Source organism: Petromyzon marinus, chromosome 8 (genome assembly GCF_048934315.1).
Source record: "Petromyzon marinus isolate PM22_M1 ecotype Great Lakes invasive population chromosome 8, UKy_Petmar_22M1.pri1.0, whole genome shotgun sequence".
Lineage (NCBI taxonomy): Eukaryota > Metazoa > Chordata > Hyperoartia > Petromyzontiformes > Petromyzontidae > Petromyzon > Petromyzon marinus.
Window position 1 is genome coordinate 14,522,233 of NC_133674.1, and position 24,335 is coordinate 14,546,567.

General features: G+C 40.8%; 1 protein-coding gene across 35 annotated transcripts in view; it reads right to left on the reverse strand.

The window, feature by feature from the left end:
• Window positions 1-1,892: 1,892 nt before the first annotated feature.
• LOC116940264 (sorbin and SH3 domain-containing protein 1-like) overlaps window positions 1,893-24,335 on the reverse strand; it is a 143,639-nt gene continuing 121,196 nt past the window's right edge. For 21 of the 35 annotated variants that reach the window (XM_032949814.2, XM_032949806.2, XM_032949820.2 and 18 more), the window contains 11 exons: window positions 22,144-22,341; window positions 20,848-20,900; window positions 19,757-19,871; window positions 17,999-18,130; window positions 15,561-15,761; window positions 14,790-14,996; window positions 11,426-11,539; window positions 9,576-9,623; window positions 7,147-7,784; window positions 6,002-6,111; window positions 1,893-5,244 (listed from right to left, as the gene is read on the reverse strand). In XM_032949814.2, coding sequence (XP_032805705.2) covers window positions 5,183-5,244; window positions 6,002-6,111; window positions 7,147-7,784; window positions 9,576-9,623; window positions 11,426-11,539; window positions 14,790-14,996; window positions 15,561-15,761; window positions 17,999-18,130; window positions 19,757-19,871; window positions 20,848-20,900; window positions 22,144-22,341 — 1,878 coding nt within the window. In that variant the 3' untranslated portion in view covers window positions 1,893-5,182. The remainder of the gene's footprint in view (window positions 5,245-6,001; window positions 6,112-7,146; window positions 7,785-9,575; window positions 9,624-11,425; window positions 11,540-14,789; window positions 14,997-15,560; window positions 15,762-17,998; window positions 18,131-19,756; window positions 19,872-20,847; window positions 20,901-22,143; window positions 22,342-24,335) is intronic. The other 14 variants (XM_032949796.2, XM_032949801.2, XM_076065678.1 and 11 more) reach the window with 14 other exon arrangements.

The following is a 24,335-nucleotide window of genomic DNA, read 5'->3' on the forward strand; positions in this document are numbered from 1 at the left end:
TTGATAGTAACACAATCACAGTCGTGTAGCTTGATTTATATAGTAGTTTATAACAGCAAATTACCCATTTGTGTGTGTGTGTAGGGAATATAGCAATTTCACTGGATGCGAATTGTACGAGTATAATTTGTAAACTTGTGTAAAATGTGTGCAATTTACGATTCGAACTTTTTATTTAAAGTGTAATGTGGATGGAAATTCCATGTCCAACGGTTGAGCAAAAAAAACATTAAGGACAGAAATGTTCCACAAGTGATTAGCTAGTAACCGTAATGCAATTGTGTGCGAGATGAATGGTGAGAACCGAGCCAATCTTAACATGGCTCGAATAGAATCCTACAAATTATCGTCTTATCACCTGGGCATGGCCCTTCCACGAATGAAGGGGGGAAATCTCCGGCTGGCATGCGTTCACTGAAACAACAATGATACCACCGAAGGGCAAGGCGAATGGAAAGTTCAAAACCAGGATTTATCATTCGGAGACCTCCAGGCAGAACGTCCTCGTTATCGCTTGTAAACATGTACACTATGTTGTAGGCTTCCAGTGAGAACGTATTCATCAAACAGGGGTAATAACATCTCAACTGCCAAGGTTACGCAGTGACAGGGCTATAAGTTACAAACAGGCAGGGTTATTCCCTCCCATCAGCCTTTATAATCTTTCATGCGACATCAATAGATTTGTGGTCTCCAGCTTAACCTGGGCCCTGAAAAAGTGTGGTTTGAGAAGCTCAATTCTTTATGTATTTGAGGAATGTTTGAGTGTTTCAGTTTTGTAGTCTGGCACTCATGATGTACAAAACGCCTCACACTTTCGGCTTCACGCTGTGGTTGGACTAATGCCAGCATTTTGATTTAAAGCTTTCGTGACTGCAGGGAATTCATAGTCTTGGTTCTTTCGGTAAAGTCACGTAGAAGGGAAACAATAAAATAATACAAATATATTGTTTTATATTTTTTATATTTTATTGTTTCCCTTCTACATGTACACATGACAATGTCAGCATGTGTACCAGAAACTAAAGATAGGGGTGGTGCTGCGGCAACGAGCTGTTATTTCCCTCTGCCGGTATAAGGACGTTGTGGGTTCGACTTCAACCCTTATTCCCTCCACATTTAGAAACATACGTTTAGGGTGTTCGGCCGCTATAATTTCCACGTGATAAGCCATTTCGTCAAGCTTTCATTCGTGGCCAGGTCGCTCCTGAAAAAGAGCTAAAGAGCTCAGTGGACTTTACCTGGTAAATAAACGTTTATAATTTTAAAGATAAATCAGCAATATTCAGACTTGTGTGCTGCCAGCTTCATTTTAAGTATAAATAATTATCTTACACTGTTCCCCACAATAGAGGCAGTGTACCTCTTAAATGCACGTTACTATGTGGTTATGATTATATGTGACTGCGTCGGTGTTTTTGTTTGTGCCGTGTAGCTCTCAAGATGTATTTTTATTAAGCTCTCAATACGTGGAGCGAAACCTCAGACATCATGCCGAACAACACGTGGTAGAACCTTCAAGCAGAGAACAATAATTTATACGCACAAATATATATTTTCACATCATCTCTATGCATGAAATCAGATTGGTAAAATACAGTACAGGTTCACTTTGCAGTATGTCTTCATGGCTGTTAAAATGCGCAAAATAATACAATAAGTGTTTTCCAGAAAAAAACAGAATGACAATACAGTACTTTAATTTGGCGGGTCCTGCATTGGGATGGTTTTCCAATTTCATTAACGAGTGGCACTACAAACCCAGATAAACATGTAGGGTACCATAGATTTTTGAGTAAAAGTATTACATCCTTTTTTTCACGTGATTAGTTAGGTCTGTGAGTGCTCTGACGTAATATTAAACGAAACATGACAAAAAGAATATGGCAAAGTTTTCTAAAGTTCCAACTTTATTGAACATTGCAAATTCAAATTGAAAACAGCAGCGCACAGATAATGGATTTCCAAGGCATATAAAGGATACATATTGTATGCGAGGATAATGTCATAAGTACAAAGGAGTCCTAAAGTACATGTGCAATACCAGTTATTACCAGTATTGCGTAATTACAACTGTAATCTTAATCTGGAGTGTCAAAGGCAAAACGCTTTTTGCTTTGGGTAATGGCCACGTTTGAAATTTTGTTTCCTATCTTTTAAGTACAGTTCTGCAGTAAGAATTTATTTTGGGGAAATTGTGTTAGAAACGAAAAGTGGGAGAAGTGACTTAGCCTTTACACTGCAAAAAGCTATAATATATAAATAATGGCTTAATAACACACCTGTCAACCCATACGGTTTACCCGTATTCTTGTACAGAGAAATGTAGTTTTCGGGTCCATACGGCATACGGCCGTTTCAATACGGGCAACAACATGTTTTTGTTTATTTGTTTGTGTTTCTCCCTTGTGATGGGACTTTGTATGATGAACGTTGAGATTTATAAGGGGACGGGGTGACCAAAAACGTCTGAATTGGTCTGTAATAAGGTAGGCACTGATAAGGGGTTGGCAGGTATGTAATAAGGCCAAGTGACTTGCTCAAAGCTTTTACTTAACGTTAGACATGTAGCAAGCCACTGTTAGTGAAAAGAAATATTGCAAAATATATTACTGCTATAGCAAGACATTACAAAAATATTTGGATGATATAACTAATATACTGCCAAAGCAAAAAAAAATAATTTTCAAGACAAAAAAGCATTCATAATGGAGTCGCTTTATACAGTAATACTCTAGTTTCACTTATAATAAATATTGCATATACTGTACTGTAGCAAACCAAAATGAAACATTTTTTAAATGAGTTTACATAAAAGATAATTTTACAAACACCACTATGAGTTGAGAATGCTTTCTATACAAAGTAGCTTTGTTTTTATCATATATATTTAAACATTTGAAGGATTTTTTAAACGTTTTATTTGTTGAAGTTTACGTTATATACAACAGTGCAGCAGCTGCGTAGACATCTGAGATATTCCAGCCTGTTTTCTTGATAAGTCTAGAAAATGAACACTTTATGCCTAAAGCCAGAGTTTTAACCAAAATTAAAAGCGGGTAGATATTAATAACTTCGTTTTAATGTTTAGTTTAGTTTGTTTACGGTTAATATTTAATCACCCAAATATTTTCGACCAAAATTATGTGTGGGGACAAACTCACGCCGATTTGTTTTAAGAACTGTGGGGAGCAGTTTCATACAATTCAATTTGCTCAAATGTATCATTGGAGTTTGGTACACCTGCAGGCATTGATGGGTATGGTGTCTTTTCCCAATCCCTTTGACGATTTATTGGAAAGCACACTATATCATCACTAAGAGTACTCCCCAGTTCACATGCTACACTCGCTCTTCACCCCCAACGCTGCCTTTAGATGCACTCAAAAGATTAAGGCACTCCGCCAGGGGAATACCAGAAAAATAGTGGTGATTAAGGCAGGAAATTATACACTGTGACACTGGTTACCACCATAGAAATTGGGGGCTTTTCAACATCATCATGGAGAATGTATGGTTTGTCATTTACTTCACCGGCGAAATTATGTACAGAAGCATAGACCGCAAGGAGCCTTTGCCTATTGCCCACATAAAGCCAAAGGGAAATACTGGAGAAAAAAAACCCATTTGAGATGCTGTGTTGCATCTTTAAACACGTGGAAAAAATAAGGCTATTACAATAATGCTGTGATGCAAAAGCATATGCGTCATCACTTTGGCCATCGGGCCTTCACCAGAACATTGACTAGAACCTTTTATAGGCCTTTAGATTACAAGTCTGCCGGGTTTGCGTTTGTATCATAGTAATAAATTGACAAATGTCACCTTTCTGCTGTAGTCTGCTATACATATCATTAATATGAGACCATACTATATTGTATTGGTCACATCACACCTTTACAATTGTTAAACAGTTTTACCCTGCAGGGATTTTCGAAGTGACGTAAGTAGGCACTGCAGAATAACATAGAAGTAAAACACTGTCCACCTAATGTAATTTGCTTTCAAAATACTGGCACCTTACACTACAAGTATTCTGTGAAAATGTTAGAAAATGTAAGATTGAAAAATTGAGTAATTTTTGCCCTCAATAGTAGACGGCTATTCACGAATGTATAACGGTTCAGAGCACATTCATGTCCTTAAAAGCTGCATGCTTTAGAGTTGAAATGAGGCAAAGCACAATGCCACTGCATGGTTAATGCATGAAGAATGAGCAGATATTACATCAAATAGCTGTCAGATGCACTGCGTTTCTCCATCAAGTGCCAATTTAGATAAATTGACTATCTTCCGTGTTGGTAATTGTTTTGTAAATATTACGAGTAACATGATTCATTTCCAAAAATATTATTTCTCACATTACCATGAGCCACAATAGAGCAGAAGGAGGCATTCTGAGATAGTTCAGTAGTTTTGATTTCAAATCAATAGCATTGGCAGATCAGTAAAAGTTAAGATCTATTATTCAAAAGCAATACGTTCATATATGAAATATTGTTTTACACGTTGATTGAATAACATGTATTTTCTCCTGTCAAATTTCAATCAATGTCGGAACAAAGAAAAACATTAACAATAAAACATTTTAATTGCATTCTGAACTTAAATAACAGAGCACACAAATGAAACTGGCATCGTATTCATACAAGGATCAATAACTCAATGAAAGCAATAATAATATGCAGGTTATTTTGCATATCAGCAAATAAAATATCATGGCTATATTAAAGTTCACTGAAGAATGCAACACTGACTGTTTCATTGGGAGGCTATTTTTTTAAAACAGAAATAGTTTCCTCGATGTTTAAGGAACTTCAGTTTAATATACACATTATGTCACACCATTTACCATAATCTTTAACCAGTACAAATCCTCCAGAAACTGTGAAAACTTTATCAACTGCCTAACTCGGCAAGCCATCCGTTTCTTCTAACACCGTCCCTTCCAATAACATACAAAACATTTAGCAAGAAAGCAATGGTTTAGATCTTTTTTTTCAATTCTAATTTGCAATCAAAAATAAATCATTCAATCAATATTATATTGTAAGAAATATGCTTTTCTCATTACAGTCTTGCATAATAAATTCTACAAATATCTGCCTTTGCTGTCGAGAGAGCTCCGTTAAAAGAATGCCCCTTCCCACGACACTCGCGGCAACGTTGCGGAAGCTCCCTCTCACACCCGCTTCACGTAGTTGCCAGGGAACGTCCCAAACAGCCTTGTGCGTCTCGATGTACCTGCGGAAGCAGTGGAAAAAAAACCCAACTGTCACCAAAACAACGAAAACCCATTTCCGCACGCATTACGTACAAAGTGTGTGACCTTGCCGATCTCGTCAACGAGCATGGGCCATAAAGCGCAAATTCCGGTCATCCTCGCAGCGTGCGTCTTCTGCCTAGCCATCGAACAAAAAGATTGCCACTGCATTGCGCGCTTTCAGATGCGTTTCTGCAGCCATCTGGAATGCTCTTCCTTCTGATATGAGGAAGCCACTGGAACTATGCACTTTTAAATCTAGATTGAAAACTCATTTATTGACAACTGCTTATGTTCAGCTTGTTGTCCTTCCCTCGCACCTCCGATTAGAATGGTTGGCTGCGTACGGTGCGAAAGAAGTTCAACGTACACATGAGCAGTCTGAATGCTGCAGCAGGCACATGCCTCTGTTATTGGATTTTAACAGTATTATTCAGTCCCATATAAAGGTAGGCCTTGCTTTAAATGAATTAGTGATACTGTAATAATAACGAAGATGCTTTCCGCCATGTAATGGTTAAAGCGTTGGACTTGCAATCTTGGCGTGTAGTTGAAACAATGGGCATGTTTTGTCGTGCCAATGGGTAATTTGTGTGTATATACAAAATTAACCAAACATGATTGCAGTCTTGCCACTCATTGTAACGCTAAATGCCATGCTTATGCTGTAAGTGTGTGATGGTGGTGTAGAAATTTTAGACATCTTCATTAAGTTTAAATGTAGCCATGAGCTCTTACCTACAAACCAGCCATCGTCACATTTCTCCATGACCTCCACCACGTCTCCCACCAGTAGCTCCAGCTCATCCTCGTTTTGGGGCTTGTAGTTATAAATTGCCTGGAACCTGCTAGCCACACAGTACGGACAAAATCCCTCTTTCTGCACAAGTGGGGTGAAGGCAATGCAACGGTCCACATTTTGCCAGTCTAAAATGACCTGCATATAACTCAATTACGAGCAATCACCACCCACTCCGGCCAGACTAATGTCCATTTGCAGGCCAGGCGCCGAGTCACGCTTATCGCGTGTAAAGCACTTTGAGACGCCCCCACGGCATCACGAACGCGCTATAAAAAAACTAATCATTATTACGATGAAGATCACTCTCTGATTTAAAAAAAAACGTAATCTTTGAAATAAAAATATTAACATTTAATTGGGCTTGTAGTTCACGTGTCCTAATTGTTTATTATAATACATCGATGAATTACAACCATTGCGTCACAATGGATAGCCTCTATCGATGAAAATATAGCTGGCTACACGTTGGCGGTGTAAAGTGTTGGTACCCTCACTTCTTCAAATCCACATGCTCGGTTTGAAAGAGTGAACTAAACGCCTCTCAAAACAAAAGTGAAACCATCCGCATTCGGTGGCGTGACCTTTTTCCATATACGGCGCATTAATTACTTAATGCCTGTTCATTTACACAGTGACACAGACCCTCGTCTGTTTATTACTTTAATGCCCGCAATCCACGACGACATCACGATACATTGTCTGCAGTGTTAATTATCATAGTTTGATTCATCATCATTATGATGATGAACATTATGAACATGTTTCATTTTAAAGGAAAGGTGAGGGACATGGCGAGGCCCAAATGGTGCATTTAGGAACGAGACTGACTTTACTCGAAAGGATTATCCCCAGATCGGCGCAGATGCTTCATTCAACACGGGACATTATCACAGACTGGCGAGATATCACTTGGATTTTAACATAGAAAAAGAGAGAGCAAAACCAAGTGCAGGTTAAACCAAGATAATTTAATTGTTGTCACTTTCTCTGCAGTACTTATCAATCATTGGCACGTACTAACAACAACACAAGAGTGACACAAACTGCCATTGGGGTGTGAATGAAATGCCATGCTACTTACGGCTCTCCTGTAAGGTGGAAGTCGTCAGGGATGCGGACTGGCTGCTGGGGCTGGGGCTGCTGAGAGATTATAAGAGATGGTGTTTTATCATAGCCTGAACCAGGCCGCGACATTGCCCTCTGGTCAAAGTCACGCTCTGCGAGTCTGGATCTATAGCTGCTCTCTGCCAGCCGATATTCATAGCCGTCCCTGCTGCCCCTCTGTTCATAGGCTGCCTGCTCTGTAGACCGAAGGCCATAGCCGACCTCCAGAGGCCTGTATGCATAGCCCCGCTGCACTGAGGCATAGGCATATCCCGGATCGTATAACCTGGAGTCGTAGCCTGGGTGTGATAAGCTGGGCCTCAGCCCGGGCTGACGTGCCAGGCTAGTCCTGGAGCCAGGCTGGGAAAGGCTGGTCCGACAGGCCGTGCTGGGACTGTGCATGGCGCTGGGTATCAGGCTCGGGCTGTATCTGGGCTCTACGAGCCGGAGGCCATAGTCTCTGTGGGAGGGGCTGGGCCTACGCTCAGTATCCGAGCGGCCGTACGAGCAGCCGGCCGCCGGGCCCAGCCATTCAGACTGTGGGAACGGGGAGAGGCTGCTGCAGTACTGCACCGACTTCTCGGCTATCTGCAGGATCTCGTTACAGACGGCCTCCTGATGTCAGCCACACAGCATGGCACGACAACACGGCAAGGAACAAGGTTAGGCATATCGGATCGCAATTTCACAGTGGGTTATAAGCATGTAATTTTGTTTTGCCATGGTGACAAGAGAGGCAAGAGAGAGGATTTGATGCCCAGGAGTTGTAGAAAAATCCAGAAGAAGCGTGAGCAGGGAAGAGAGAGAAAGGCGAGCGCATTATAAGCAAGAAGGTAATATGCTGACATAAGCAATTACCAGTAATGGATGTCATAGATGCTTCAAACAGTGCATATGGTCAAATGCAATCATGCAAGTTCCTTTGACTTTCATTTTGCTGTTGTTGTTGTGCAAGTTCCTGTGCGCCACAAAATCTAAAGTTGCCGAATATGAATTCAGATTTATGGATAAAAAAAATTAGAATTATTTTCTGCTCAATGATTAAATGATTTCCATTTTCTTTACAGTTTTCTTGAAGATAAATTATTGTAAAAATGTACTTCACTCCAGTATGTTTTTGTTATTATAAATAAGACAATATATCTTCGTGAGCATATACTGCACTTGAATATATCAATACACTTTCAGAAGTGTGCAAGAAACAAAGGCATGAATGAATAAACAGGGCTTTCACATTTTCATTTCAATGGGAGAGTAAAAGTAAAACTTGGAATTCAATTATGTACACACTGACGACCTTCTGTTATTGGGCTACAGATGAATGAATGCATAAATATTACCGTTTTCTTGTAAAATAACTTGGTTTAATTAAGTAGGCGGAAGACTTTTCTTCATACAGCTTCCAAACAGGACATGAATCAGCTATAATGGTAACAAAAATGAACACTGTTTGTGCTTTGCCGAAATATTTCTCTACTCAACCAAACACACTAACCAAGGCACAATTCAAAGACTACCGGTGTGTGTCGAACTGGAATGTATTTAGAATTGGTTTAAAGTCTTCGATTTAAAGGCATATTCGGGACCTTAAATTCTAAATGTCACCATTCTTTATGGAAGCTGCATCATAAATCGAGCCTACTTTTAAGTACACATTCCTTTAAATTTATTATCGTGTTTTGGCTGTGATAATTACATGGATACATCATTTTCTGAAATAGCAGTCTTTTGAGACTCAGAAGGTAAAGTGTTTTACGTAAGATTTAAAGTAAGATTAGCGGTGCACGGTATTGACATTTTAATTACGTATGCACAGGCACGGGCATCTCTGTTGCGCAATATTTCTCACTGTGAACAGCAGTGTGATCTTGACAAATCATAGATGACAAACTTTAAAAACAGTCTGAGTTAATGTGGCACAAGGCTTCTTTAAATAATAATACATTTTCATTCATTTCTATATGTAATGTGCACACTGCCCCTACTATGAATTACTGTAGTCCTTAACTGCATTATTTCCTGAAACCAAATAATCTATTTCAATTGTCATTCATCAACACAATTGTCATTCTTCACGAAGCCATCCCTGTAGCACAGTGTCATGGTCATATTATCTACTATTATACTGAAATAAGGACACAAATCTATGCTTGTTGGTAAATTAGCTATACGGAAGTCATTAAAATTAAGTTTCGTAAAAAAACTAAAAATCAAGATGATAATATAACCTTCACTTTAGATTAAAACCATATGAAAATACTATCGTACTTACGGTGATTTTAAGATTTTCTTCATATATATTTTAGAAATCGTATATTTTTAAGTGTTTTGCTGAAATGGCATGAAGGTCATTTGCAAAGCATGTAAATCCAACGGGAGCGCATGGGTTAGGGGCTATAAGCTTACCACATAGCTGGCCTCACTCATAGTTAGTGGCAATCCAGCAGGCAGCAGCTGATGGCACGAGAGCAGGCAAGTGTGGCCATGGGGGGGCAAAGGCAGACAAACAGATGGAGCCGCAAGAATGAGAAGGGCAGGAGGATGCAGCAGCCAAGAACGGTTTAGAGGCAGTGGGCAGCCCGCGTGGAGGCATTTGCAGCACAGTCCGTTTGAACACCACTTGCTGGCACGAGACTTGGTGCCCATTTCTATACCCTACAGCCGTAGACCCCGCTGTGCGGAAAATAGCTTACAAAATATAACGATTCACAGCACCTTCTCAGTCGACTGCTGGAAGCCTAGTTTTTTCATGTCATTGCTCATGGGGGGTGTTGGGTCGGTGGGGGGGGGGTGGTGTTTAACCACACTTGCCAATGATGCCAAATGTTGATTGGTTGGTGAAAGGATCAACACGGGACCAGTTCAGATATTACTTGGCGGTGAAATGATCTGCCGTCGGATTTATTTCGCAGTGCGGTAGCCACTGAATCACACCTCCACCTCAGGATAGCTTATTTTAACAAATACAGGATGGAAGATGCCAATATCGAACAGGTTCTTAAAATAATAAAATATTTCAGATATGATACAAAAAAAACTGGGCATTATTTGTGAGAAGGTTACATTATTGTTTTAATTAAGTGTATATTCACATTATGAGGTAGTTACCTCACTCCATAACCAACAGCCACGCCACTCAGTGAGAGCAATGACAGCTGCATTGAAATAATTATTTCAAATAAGCACAGGTCACTGTTCATGATTTGTGGGGGCCATTACAATCATACATCTGCCAAGAAACACCAACTGACCATGACCCACATGCAAGCTCTAGCGCTGGAGCATATGTTAAAGAAACAGCTTGTAGAAACCAATGAGCAAAAAGCATGACGAGCAAAGAAACGTTAAAGGTCTTGACATGCTTAGTCACATTAATCACATTAAGCATGTAACGCATCAAATAATTTCACCACACTTGTTGTACACAGACACATGCTTCAAAACCAGTTTTCATGTACCTGTTAACTTTGTTGACAAGTATAGATGAAAAGATAATCATTTACACGCGCGCATGTAGGAAACATTGTGCCATACTCTTTGGTTCTTTCGGTAAAGTCACCTACGTGACTTTACCGAAAGAAGCAAAGAGTATGGATCCTTGCAGTCACGGAAAACTTCAACTCTAGAACTTTGTGACAATTTACAAACATGAATATATTCATGTGGCTGTCATGTGATCAATATTTCCGTGGTATTATTCAGAGGCGGTAGGTACATGCTTCCCTCGACTGTGTTGACTAGAGGTCGCTCCCAAGGATCTCAGAGGTAGCTCTAGAAACACACGCGGATCGCTCTCTAACACAAAGGGTTGCCACTGCTGTGCGAGATATTCGAATAGGTACTTTATCTCGTGATAAAGTATCTATTCCGGCAACTCCGATTAGCACGCTTTGGCTACGCATGGTGGTGAAAGAAGTTTAACATACATACATACATGACAAAGACAGCATAAATTTAGATTTAAAGCTTTCGTGACTGCAGTAATTCATATTCTTAGTTCTTTCGGTAAAGTCACGTTGAAGGGAAACAACAAAATAATAAAATATATATAATTTTTATTATATTTTTTTAAATAATAAAATATATAATGTTTATTAATTTTTATTATATATTTCATTGTTTTGTTGTTTCCCTTCAACGTGACTTTACCGAAAGAACTAAGAATATAAAGACAGCATAGTCGGGATGACAACACAAAGAGCGTGGGGGAGAGAGAGAGAGGGATGAGGAAGGTATGGGACTATAAGGGTCAGTACCTTGATGGAGTGGGTGCCTGCTCCTCTCAGTGGAGACGAGTTACTGGGAGGCTGGGAAGGCACAGGGCTGCGGGAACGGCGACCCCACATCATCTCGTCATTCCACACACCGGACTGTGGGGCCACAACACACGGAGCCCGCCATCCCGTTACACTCCAGCCACCCGGCGCACACACACACACACCTACAGCTCAATGTATCAAGCTGCTCGCAAGGAAGCAGTAATACGTTGTGGATGAATAGGAATGCCCAAGAGTGAATATGTTGTTGGAAAACTTAAACAAACAATACACAGAGAAAAGTGCGGTGATGCATGTTTGTGAATAAAAAAATCCAACTATCATTCAAGTCCACGAACACGTGTAAGCCTCTTTACATATGTGCAATGAATGCATTAATTAGTAGGCAACTAATGAACCAAAAGGGCACTCGGTTAGTGAATGAATGTAAAAATTGTTGGAAAATGATTCATTATATAATGGTCTCAAGTATTAAAGCAGCACATTGTCTCACGGTAGTCTGATGAGAATGGGGCGGTGTCAATCACCCATGAGATGTACTGATTGCAATGTTGTGCAGTGAGGATGACACATGCCAGGCTGCGTGGCTCTGACAATAAATGACCACCCTCCTTAATGCTGACAAGCACAACAGAGACCACGTGTCTCATTAAATCTATAACACTATCCTTTAAATCATAACACTCACGGTTAGTAAGTAATAATAACAATTTCAGCTTATACTGAGCCTTGGCTAATATTTCGATGCCCTTTAATGAAATTCAAGCAAACAAAGTGAGATTTGACGTTTTACTGAGGATTAAATTGAAACTGAGAATAATATAGTGTTATCGTAAAACCAATTAAATGTACAGTCCATCTATTGATCATTGTCACACGATTGCCGGTTTTGCCTGGAGCTGGTAAGTCACAGCTGTTTCAACGTCACCATGGCCACCTTTGTTTTGCTCACAATGTGCTATCAGGATGTGACATCAAACTGGTCACCCTTGAACGACAACGTGCTATCTTGGACTCTATTATATAGATAGGTTATCAGAAAGATTGTTAAATGTTTACATGAATATGATATATTTTAACCTTTGTATTACATTCCTCCTAAAGTACAAGACTCAATGCATTCTGTCAACCAAGAGTTTACTGGAAAGTTATTTTTTAACAAGATAAATTTGAATTTTGATTTAAAGCTTTCGTGACTGCAGTAATTCATATTCTTAGTTTTTTCGGTAAAGTCACGTTGAAGGGAAACAACAAAGTAATAAAATATATATAAAGCAATAAAAAAATTCTCAATTGATTGTTCACGCTTACAGTGGCTTTCAGACAGCATACATTATAAAAAAATTCGTCTCCCCCCTCCTCTTTTCAGAATATAGATGGACTAGTCCTAAATAAACTGCCAAATCGTTGCGCGTGGCGCTAACGTTTTTATAAATAAATAAATGTGCCGTTTAAAAATAAATTTATGCAAACCAACACACCTGAAGACGACCGTTTGAGTTATGGTCGAAACGTCGTGAGAATTTTTTATTGTTTTATATATATTTTATTATTTTGTTGTTTCCCTTCAACGTGACTTTACCGAAAAAACTAAGAATAAGTAAAATTTGCTTTCATTAGAAATATACTTTGCACTACATCTTATGCAAATTATTTCAAAATATAAAGAATAAGCTGGAACTGTATGATACTTCGCTTAACCCCGATCATTATATATCCATACAAATAATGTTTTCGTTAAAAGTGAATCATGAACCGTGGATAGTGTGGTCCTTGCACAGCCCGGAAATTACCAAAAAATACTTCTGAGAATTCGTGGCTCATTTTGTCAGGCTCTGTTTAATTTTACGCCCTGATTTAAGGCCACGCTTTCACTTAAACATTTCCGATCAAACCAGCCCTGGATACGGGTGGTCCCAGCCGTACTTGTGGTCGCCCAATTTGTAGGAATAAACGTGAAGGTACCTTTCCCTGGGGGGCCCAGGGCTTGCAGCGGTGAAAGAGTTTGGAGGAATTGTGTGTGGGAACGGGAGGAGGGTGGGAGGAGTGAGGCAGAGGGGAGGGTGCTTCCTTGGTGTCAGACACCGCAGACCTCCTTACACAGCCAATGAGTGATGGTGCAAGGGAAGAGTGACAATCTGTAAGGATTTCATTGTGGCTATCGCCTGTGGAGATATAATGAAGAAGACTAATAGCCATCACGATTCCATTCAACTATTGTGCAGCATATTTTTTGCCAAGCTCTTATGAATTAAAACACTGTGATGTTGTTTGTTGCCAATGTAAGGAAAATGATTTATAACATATTATTATAAGTGCTACAGCTTCTTTACAGTGTTTCTTTAGCCAATCGCATTGCCCCAATATCTGATAACACAGCAAGCAAAGCTCCGATGTATGAAGTATGAATGGAAATGGGTTGCAGATAAACAGGTGATTTGTTCACAACGTGTGGTGAGCCATGCGCTAGGCGAAGCTTTCAGCAATTCAGATGGGAACACGGTCAGCTGTGGAAGCAGCAAACACCACGCCGTGCGTGTACCTTTTGCCACGGTCTCGACGGTGCCTTTTGGCTATCCTCCCGTGGCCGGGTGCCACTATCTGCCACAGGCTTCCCTGACGTTTCCTGGATAGCACCTTGCTCAATCGAAGGTACTTTGATGACTCGATTTCTCGGGGGCCTAACACGCTGCCTCACGACTCCCTTGGTTGGGCCAGGCTGTGCCGAGCTAGCTGCCTTTCTCACCACCAGTGCGTCAAGGCCATCGTCCTCATCAACGTAAAGCTCCACTTCCTGAAACAGTCTGTCTAGGCTCTTCCCATTGCAATGCTCTTTGCCAGCTGTGGCCATTGGGTATCCTGTTGGGCACAGATGCCTGCCCGCACCTGCACTGTCCGAGTCTTCTGGTGGTGACACAACGAGGAGAGGAGGGGAAAACGAAGCGAGTGACGATGAAGTGACAGGGGACTGCATGGTGGGGCTGGTTCGATGCATTCCATGAGCTTGAGCGTGACTGCTAACCTTTGGTCTGCCACGAGTCGTAACATTGCCATAGCAAGGATTTATTGGCAGGGTTGCGAGAGACCTAGACAGCTGTTTGTGCGCGCACCCCTGTGAGGACGGGGAGGAGGAAGAGGAGACCTTCAGGGGATTATCGGCCTTGACGGATTGCAGAGTATATCCATCAAACGCTGGAACTTGCTTGGGATCAAAGTGTGAGATATTTGGGAGAGTTTTGCACGAAACCATCTGGTAATCGACAGGTGACAGGCTACGCTTGTCTGGCGATGGAACATATCCGTGTCTCACAATGGCCACCGAGGAAGGAGATGGAGGAGTGACCTTTCTCCCAGGAGCGGAGGCGAGCAGGTCAGGAGTCAATGGAGGGGGAGGAGGAGTGGGGGTGCCCGAGGGCGACACCCTAACAGTCAGGTCGAGCCACTCAGACGTGATGGCCTGTAAGAGGGCCCTGGAGCCGTCTCTGCCTTTAGCGGCATGAGAGGGGAGGGTGGAGGAGCGAGGAGGGAACTTTCTGCTCAGACGACCAGGCTTGAGAAGGAGCACAGGGCAAGAGAGAGGGATGGTGGGTAAGAGAAGAACATGGAGGTGACAAACAATGAAAGATATCAAATAAAACAAGTGGAGCACATTAGCGAGGATGCATTAGAAAATAATATATTTTTGTTGATCAAGATATTCAACATAAAAGAAAAGCACAGTATGCATGTGTTGAAGAAAGTAAACAGAATAGCTTGAAAAATGCCAGAAAAATACATTGGGACATGAACACATGTTAAGAGATGATGAACAGTTTCCAAATGCTATTTTAAATCAAAGCAACAGCCATCTGACTTTGAATTAGGTTCGCAAACCACTTGAAAAAAATGCTTATATACTATATAAATGTATTAAAAAAATGCAACTTGCATATCCAATTAAAAATTTACGCAGATCGGTGACACACTATTGTCTAAACTTTATCTACTGAGCGTGAGCAGCTGGTCCGCCAGTTTGAATGCAAAAGGTGAGCCAGGTAGAGGGTGGGGGTTGAGGGTGTGTGGGGGGGGGGTTAGCCGAGGGGTTGCCCGGGGGCGTTGATGCGAGCCCCCGTACCTCTGCGTTCCCTCCTTGCCCTTGCTGGTGGCTGTAACCGAGAGGCGACGGCGCGTCGGGGTAGTCGGCGGCGTTCTTCACCAGGGGCTTCCTCAGCACCTCGACGTACGACGCGGGAAAGATGCCGTGCCGCGCCGTGCCGGGGATGCGGCCCTCGTACCAGTTCTCGTCCACTCGCCGCAGAACGGCGATCCGCTCTCCCTGCCGGCGGACGCAGGGTGCACCGGGGGGGGGGGGGGGGGGGGGGTCAACACTAATGAGCACTCGTTCAACATCCAGCAGGGTATGCCCAAATACCTAAAAAAACACTTTTTTATTTTACCAGGTAAGGCCCCACTGAGCTCTATCACTCTTTTTCAGAAGCAAACCTATCCACAATTTTGATTTAAAGCTTTCGTGACTGCAGGGATTCATATTCTTGGTTCTTTCGGTAAAGTCACGTAGAAGGGAAACAATAAAATAATTAAAATATATATATTGTTTAACATTTTTTTAAATTTAAATAATAAAAATATTGTTTCATATTTTTATAAAAATATTGTTTAATATTTTTATATTATTTTATTGTTTCCCTTCTACGTGACTTTACCGAAAGAACCAAGAATACTATCCACAATTGATAGCGCAACCAAGTGGCTTATTGTCAGGTGGAAATTAATAGCAGCTAAAATAATCTTAAACGCATGTTTATTTTACATGTGGAGGGGATAAACCGGAGAACCTGGACAAAAATCCACACGCCCACAGGGAGAGAGACATGCAAACTCCAAATATACAGCCGTCAGTCTGGATTTAACCCATGAACCTCCCGTGTACAAGGCGAGGTAGTTAACATCTTCGCCACCCCGGCACCAATAATGTATCATCACCACAATCAACAACATAATTGCCTTTCTATGTATGTAGAACTTCTATCGCACTGTACGTAGCCAACCGTGCACATCGGAGGTGCGGGGAAACGAAAATACACTAAACACAAAAAAGCATCTCTAAAATAAATACGTTTTAAATTTTGTCCTATGTAACTTCAACTTCACCTGCAATTGTGGTAAAGGTGCAGTCCTACAATTACTTGCATATGCCACTGCTGGAAGAACAGCTTCTATTCGAGGTACCTCTAGACAGCCCCACTCGAGGGTATTTGGCCTAATCTTCCACAGTGGCCAGATGTTTTGTAAAAGGTGGGAGTACCCACACTTTACCCCACTACGCGTCACCTGCCGATTGACTATTGTATACTCATGTATACTCTTTGATGGACAGAGGAGGACAATTTAGGAAAATTGTCATCGTTTCAACTTCTGCATCAGAAGACTGAGTTGAACTGATGACGTCCGAAATTGTAAGTTTAGTGTGCTACCCATTTCACAATGGTAGCATTAATGTTTGCGGAACCCTAAAAAAAATCCACGTTAAAATAATAACTCCTCATAATCAATGACAGACATTTTAAAGTACAGTACAGTAATCACGTGACCTTGAGTATGCAATGGCAGGACTATGTCGCTCGGCTGGCCTGGGAATGCCTGGGAATTCCCCAGGAAGAGCTCGAGTCTGGGTATAGTAGTGTATAGTGTAGTAGTGTATAGTAATGTCGAGCGAGAGTCTGTCGCCAGGGAAAGGGAGGTCTGGACCGCCCTACTCAATATGGTGCCGCCACGACCCTCACCAGGACAAGTGCACTGAGGAACAGACGATCTAATCATTTTCAGCCATGGACTATACACTATTGGATGAATCATTTTCAACACCATTATCACCCTTTACAATCCATCTATCTCACTCTTATACATGGGCTGATCTCATTACTACATATCATCAGAGGTGATTGTCCTCTCAAACATGTTTTTTTATTCCTTTTGGCCATCATTCCATCACCAGTCTTTTCCACTGGCCAACATCCCTCTTATTGATGTGTCCTTACAAAACTCACTTACGTTCCTTTACAGTCAATTCGCTGTTTCCAATTGAATTTGTGCCCTGATCAATGTTTCCTTTTCTGTATCCCAGTGCAATCCTAAGCATGTACCTTTTCCACGCTTATGCACTGTTTCATAGTTGTGTAAAATGTCAACTTTATGCATTTGATGCCCAAAAATCTGGATTGTTTTTTTTTGTGATTTGGGATAATTGTCTCATTGCATATGTAACTCTACTTAATTGTAGTTCCTTTTAGTTTTGTATCTTTGGACTGCCTTTGATAATGAAGCCAGAAATTGACATCTGTTTGGTCTCAGTCAGATCTGATAATCCGTTGTACTGTCATCTGTTGGCACTGTGGTGAGACAAATGCTATGCAATAGATAAACAATCATATATATCAATAGTTTTGAAAATTCAAGGACAATATATAACATACTACTCATATCACTGGGGGTTCACATTTATGCTGTACATTAAACATGTCACAAGTAAAAGAGAATGAGCAGAGGGCCGACCTTCTTGAAGGACATCTCGAGGTGGGAGTCGGCTGTGAAGTTAAACTTTCCCACGGCTTCGCCACACTGGATCACCTGCGGGGGGGCTGCAGCGAGTGGGCTCAGTGGAGCTTTCTCCTGAGTAGGCTGCAGCTGAGAGCAAAGCAGATGATGGGGAGGAGGGTGCCACAAACCATCGTACACCGTTGTTAGAATCACTTTGAACAAGTAATTATTGATGAGAAAGGCTATGGGTGCAACCCTACAATTTCTTACCACTTGTGCCGCGACTGGCCAGATGCCTGGTAAGAGGTGGGAGTACCAACACTTTACCCCACGACACATGAACTGCTGAACGACTGATTTATACTGCTGGGTGAGCAGAGGCAAAGGGGGAGTTATTAAAATTGCTGCCACACCAGACTGGTAATGCAGATGTCACGGGTTGGCTCTCCCGATGGGGCTGTTAAAGTATTTTAACCGGATTATCCATGCCTCTTATTATACTGTAGTTACCATTTGGAGTGACTGGCCTCTATCATATGAAATTTCCGTTCCTCGCTCCAGGTCATGAACCGAGATAAACGCCACCTCATGCTCGCATGAGCATCGAACAAATACTTTCGACTCTAAAAATGCAAAAGCTTTTCAGTTTCAGTTTTTATTCATTTTGGTATAGCCCTGTGAGCCATTCGGCTCTTGAATCGGGTGCAACTACAACAAACAAAAACAAAAAAACACGAACAAGAAAAACATCTTAAAGTGACTATGTGACTGTGCAAACAGAAAATCCATGAAAAAAACACAGCAAAATATTCCTGAAAAAAGCACCGTACACCAACGCTGTGTGCAATAAATCCCAGTGGGATGCAAGTCAAACAACAACAACAACAACCACAAGAAAACTTAGATTAAGGCCATCAGTCTAACTCCATACTACTACAAAACAAACATGTCCTAACCAAAAAACGTTTTCGAAATCACCAAAAAATAAAGCCATAATTGCAACGTAACAGTGATCACAGGGACTGTGACCGAATTTTTACAATAAACTACATAAATAACATGTAACACCAAATCCTAGAGCCATAGCTGGCTGCATGAGTTACTCCACAACAACAGAAGCATCAGTCGGAGTATCAAATTTTTCAATGCACCTTTAAGATCAGCACGCTAAATCAAAATACAGATAATACTTTGCAGCGTCATCCGGAGCGAAACATTTTATTTTATTTTACGCCAATGAATAGCAGTGGCAGCTAGGGGTGTACAACTCCTCTTGAGCAGTTTTGAGAGGAGATCTCATTGGTAGCGATTCAAGTTGCAGTTTATTGGCAATTGCATTCCAGACCCTGGGGGCATCAATAGCATAGGCCCTTCCTCCCAGTTTTTGTACTGCAATAGGGAATGTGAAGCTGGTAAATGAGCAAAGACCTGAGGTCAAATTTGTTCTTTGAAACAGAGAGGAGATCCAGCAGGTAGTCTGCAGATTTTTTTGTAAGTACATCGTGAAAAAATAAGATCTGGTGCACAAGCCGTCGAACATTAAGAGATGTTAAGTTTGACCTAATGTAGAGATCACAGTGGTGAGTCCTATATGGGCAGTTCAATGTAAATCTTAAGGCCGAGTGATAGATGGAATCAAGCTTCTTCAGTACAGTACTTGGGGCTGATTTATACACGATGTCACAGAAAATGTGTGACACATTATTGTGGATCAAAAGGCTTAACCCCAATGGTCCCTCCAACCTGGAGCTCACCAACTCAAATGTGACTCACCTCCACGTAAGTTGCGGGGAAAATTCCAACTCTGCCGTGGTGCTCCCCTTCGTACCAATTCTGGTCGACTTGCCTGTTAATGTACACGACATCCCCCTTGTGGAGGGGAAGCTCCCTGGACCAGGCAAACAGAGCAAGCAGCAGTGATTAAGACCTTTTTTATGCTAAGCAACGTGGTACCACACTTGACCATTTTTATCCCCCCACATACCAACTTTCAAAGAATCCACTTATTAATATTTCTGAAAGAAAAAAAACCTGTTTTGACGCATTTTTTTGCGTTGAGAATCAGTCTGCGATAAAAGGGTTTAAATACCGGCAGCTTGCCGCTTAAGCCAGTATATGGTCGGCCACCTTCATGCTTACATCCATATCATCGGCAAGTTTGCAAGTTCCTACATTATTTGAATACACATTTTTAGTTTTTCAAGCAACAAGATTTTTTTTAAGCTTTTGTGACAGCAGGAATCCATACTCTTTGGATTCTTTCGGTAAAGTCACGTAGGTAGAAAATAATAGATCACAACGTTTCGATCACAACACAAGCAATCGTTATCAGGTGGCGATTGCTGAAGAAGCTTTTTCTAAATTGTAATGTTATTGCACATTTCTGTACATTATATAATCTCTGGCATGAAGCAGTTTTTTCTTGCTGTGGTTGTCCCATCAGGTGGTGATTGCTGAAGCAGTTTTTTTTCTAAACTGTACTGTTATTGTACATTTCTGTACATTATATAATCTTTGGCATGAAGCAGTTTTTTCTTGCTGTGGTTGTCCCACCTGATGACGATTGCTTGTGTTGCGATCGAAACGTTGTGATCTATTCTTTTTTTACCTACGTGACTTTACCGAAATACTTTTTTGTGTACAGTGATTGCTGCTCGATCCAAAACCATGATTTCAGCTGTTCTGTTGCGAATTGGAGCCATCAGCCCCTCGAGCACCTCCAGAACTGCTTCAATGTACGTCTCCCATTGCCATGGTTTATTTAACCTGTTAGTAATCAACCCACAGTGTAAAGAAAATGCATGAATTAAAATTCAGAAACTTTAAACGGAATCCGACGATTCGTGCACAAATTGCAGACTTACTTTTGTGATTGGGCTCTGAAGTTATATTTCGCTCTTGCAGTCTGTCGAGTGGGCTGCACAGAGCAAACCATGTTAATCCACGGTTGCACAAAGACATTGACATCTACAATAACAAATTAAAATATTGTGGAAACCATACACTTTTGCAATTATGATTTCAAACAAAAAAACATGTTGTGAAATAGGTAAACATCCATTGAGTTAAACTGTAATGTTATTGTACATTTCTGTACATTATATAATCTCTGGCATGAAGATATGGTATAATTAATAGTCGAGTACAGTACCGTACAAGGTGGGCTGATATTTTACCGTCTAAACAGGATCAAGGTATAATTGAACTTGCGCTGCTTCTAAAACAACAATCTCAGCCAACCTCTCGTACAAGCTGAAGGTGTTTCAGGTCTATTAGCCAGATTTTGCCTTGCCTATGTATACACGATAACACACTGGCTCTCACAAAGTTTGTGCTGTAATGTTTACCATATATAAGGTACATGTTGAGTAATGTTTATATGCGTAAAAAATGAGTAATGTTTCTAAACGTGTTTGTTGACAGATATGATATGTTAAAATTCCTAACAACATCCATGTAAACAGTACAAAGGACTCATGATCCTTGTTATTAAGCACATCTTCCAACTAATATTATGTTGCAATAATAAACGGGGCACTGGATCACAATTTACAGAATTTGCCATAATGTGTGCACACCGATGGGCTTTATTAAAGCATGTTAAATGAATTTTATACTAACCTGTCAACAAACACTGTTAGAAACACATTACAACTACAGCACATTTATTACGCAGTAGTTCTCAACAGAAATGACTCTGAGGGATTAAATAATTTATGATTAATTCCTTAGACTCTTGAGACCATGTGTGTTTCTGAGAAATTCAAAGGTCAGACAGATGGTCACTAAAACACCCTATTGATTTTTTTTAAAAAGAATTGCAATTCAAATGTTGAGAACCACCACTGAAATTACAAAAAAGCACTATCTTTGACCAGGAAAGTGTTAATTATGACACCTGTTGACAGAGGAGCAAGGTAAGTCTCATGCAACAATTGGGAAAATGACACAGATGGATTTGCGAGGTCATTCAAATTTAACGGTTGGTGCTATGAGTTACAAAGCCAGGAAAAAACGTGTGAAGAGCATCACTCAAAGAAGCTTGTTTTCATAACATACAAAAACAACGTTGCAGGTGAAAAGAGGTTAATCACAGCACGGAGTGGCAGAAGATTATGTTGGGAAAAAGGAAACTAAAATTAAATGAAAAAATTGCTAACTTGGGCTGGCGATGGCGAGCTGGGACAGACCTCTCCCACCGATGTCCGCTTCCAGGAGTCATCTATGTTGAGGAGATCTCCAAAGCGATCGTTGGTGATAAACTGGTGGTGGGAAAGGAAGACTCCAGAGTGTCGCCGGGAAGCGATATCGGCCTCCTCCTGCTCGCGTCTTATCCTGCGCTGCTCCTCCAGCATGCGCTGTTGTGACAATTGCACACACGTTGGACACCCATCATCTGTAACACGTGTCCACACGTCTAGCAAATGTAAGACGTCCCAGTCATATGTCGCAGTGACTACGGTTACAGCCAACAGTCAAACGTCATGTGTGCCTTACACGTGCTATTCTTTTTTTACAGTATTGATGTGGAAATGTATTTAAATGTTTCAGCTATCATTCAGTGATAACATTACTTTACACATGTCATTAAGTTACTAATAACAGTAATCATGTTGATGTGGAAATGTATTGAGATGTTTTGGCTATCGTTTAAGTTATAACTATATTTTACATATGCAATTCTGTTATGAATAACGATAATCCTGATGTATGAGATTTTTTTTTCGAAAACATTCCATTTTAAATATAACATGTAATTTTTGCAAGCAGAACATTGCAGGAATATAATTCAGGATATATTAAGGGTCTGGAATCAGCTGCACAAAACTACTAAAGTACATTCCCTTAACTCCTATATAAATGCCAATTAAGGTTTATGTTTACCTTTCATTTTTTTAATGTACAACTGCCCCACTGGTTTTCCACTTTATATGCAGGTCACGCTGCAACCCAGCAAACGTAACAATGTACACACATTATTATAATCCCTGTGCATTTGGCCCTGTACTGCAAACTAGAATGTGAGATATTTCCAGTATTATTTTCAGAAAATGAGACTCGAAGCGGTGATATCCACTCAAGAATGTAAATAGTAGGTATTTGCCAAATGGAAATTTTATATCTACCCGATGTTATTGTAGCTGCTGGATAAGTTTGTAATGGTTCTCGAGTGGGCCCCAGTGTGCCGGCCAGAATGTGGTGGGTATATCTGACGCTTGTCTTTAAATCTCTCCATGGGCTTGCCCCACCTTATCTTGCCTCTCTCATCTAGTTCAATGTCCCTTCTTATCTGCTTCATTCCCAATCTTCTGTCTCTCTCCCCCTCATCCCTGAACCCATTCCCGTTTTCGGTCCTTCTCCCTCCTTGCACTCCTCCACTGGAATAAACTTCCCCTGTACATTAAGCGGTCCCCCTCCTTACCCTCCTTATATTCCTCCCATGGAGCCTCACCTCTTCTCTACTGCCCATTCTTTTCCTCTTCCCTCCCCTCACCCCTCCACTCCTTCCCATCCCTCCCCTTCCCTTTCGTGATCCTCAAGTACCCGCTATCAAGGTCACTCATTCCACAACCCTTGCCAGCCCCTGGCTTCTGTCACCATTTTATTAAACTATGTTAAGCACCTTTATTGAAGGTGCTCTTTAAATACCAAATTAGATTATATTACTTTCAGACAGCATTCATATTTCCTCACTTACCACCCCTGTGGGGATAAAGATATTCTTGGAAAAGGCTTTTTTAACTCAAACTCAGAACACGATGGTTGCCATTGCTGACAAAAATTACCAAGAAGTAACTCATTGAAGGGTTCCATAAGCAGGTTTTTGATTGGAGAAATTTGACAAAAGTTATTATTTGTTTTGTACATCTCCTGAATACTTTTACTGGAGGCAAAAATCACCATTTCATACTGGGCAATAGATTCCCAATCAACAACACAGAACCTCACCCAAGGTAGGAGGTTTAAAAATGTTGCCTGATTACGATGCCCCTAGCCAGGGGCTAAACTCGAGGGACCTCTTTCAATACAGCACGTGGTCTTCTGGAATTGACCTGTTTTTTATATTACCTGTAACATAATCGGCATACGAGGTTGAAACAAGGACTTGAGTTCAAGAAACAAGAATTTGGCCAGATCAGAAATTAATACCATCTGAAATGGAAAAACTCGAAATGGTTCCAATTCCTTTGTATGTTCAATAAAAGTGAATTATGTGATGATCTGCTAGTTTGAGAACTTTAATTGTATACTTTACAGTAAATAAAAGCTGTTATTGATCATATTAAGAAAATAGTGCTCCTGTAGATTTGACGTCCTCAGTTCATATCTAAAAAAGGTAATTTATCTGGCT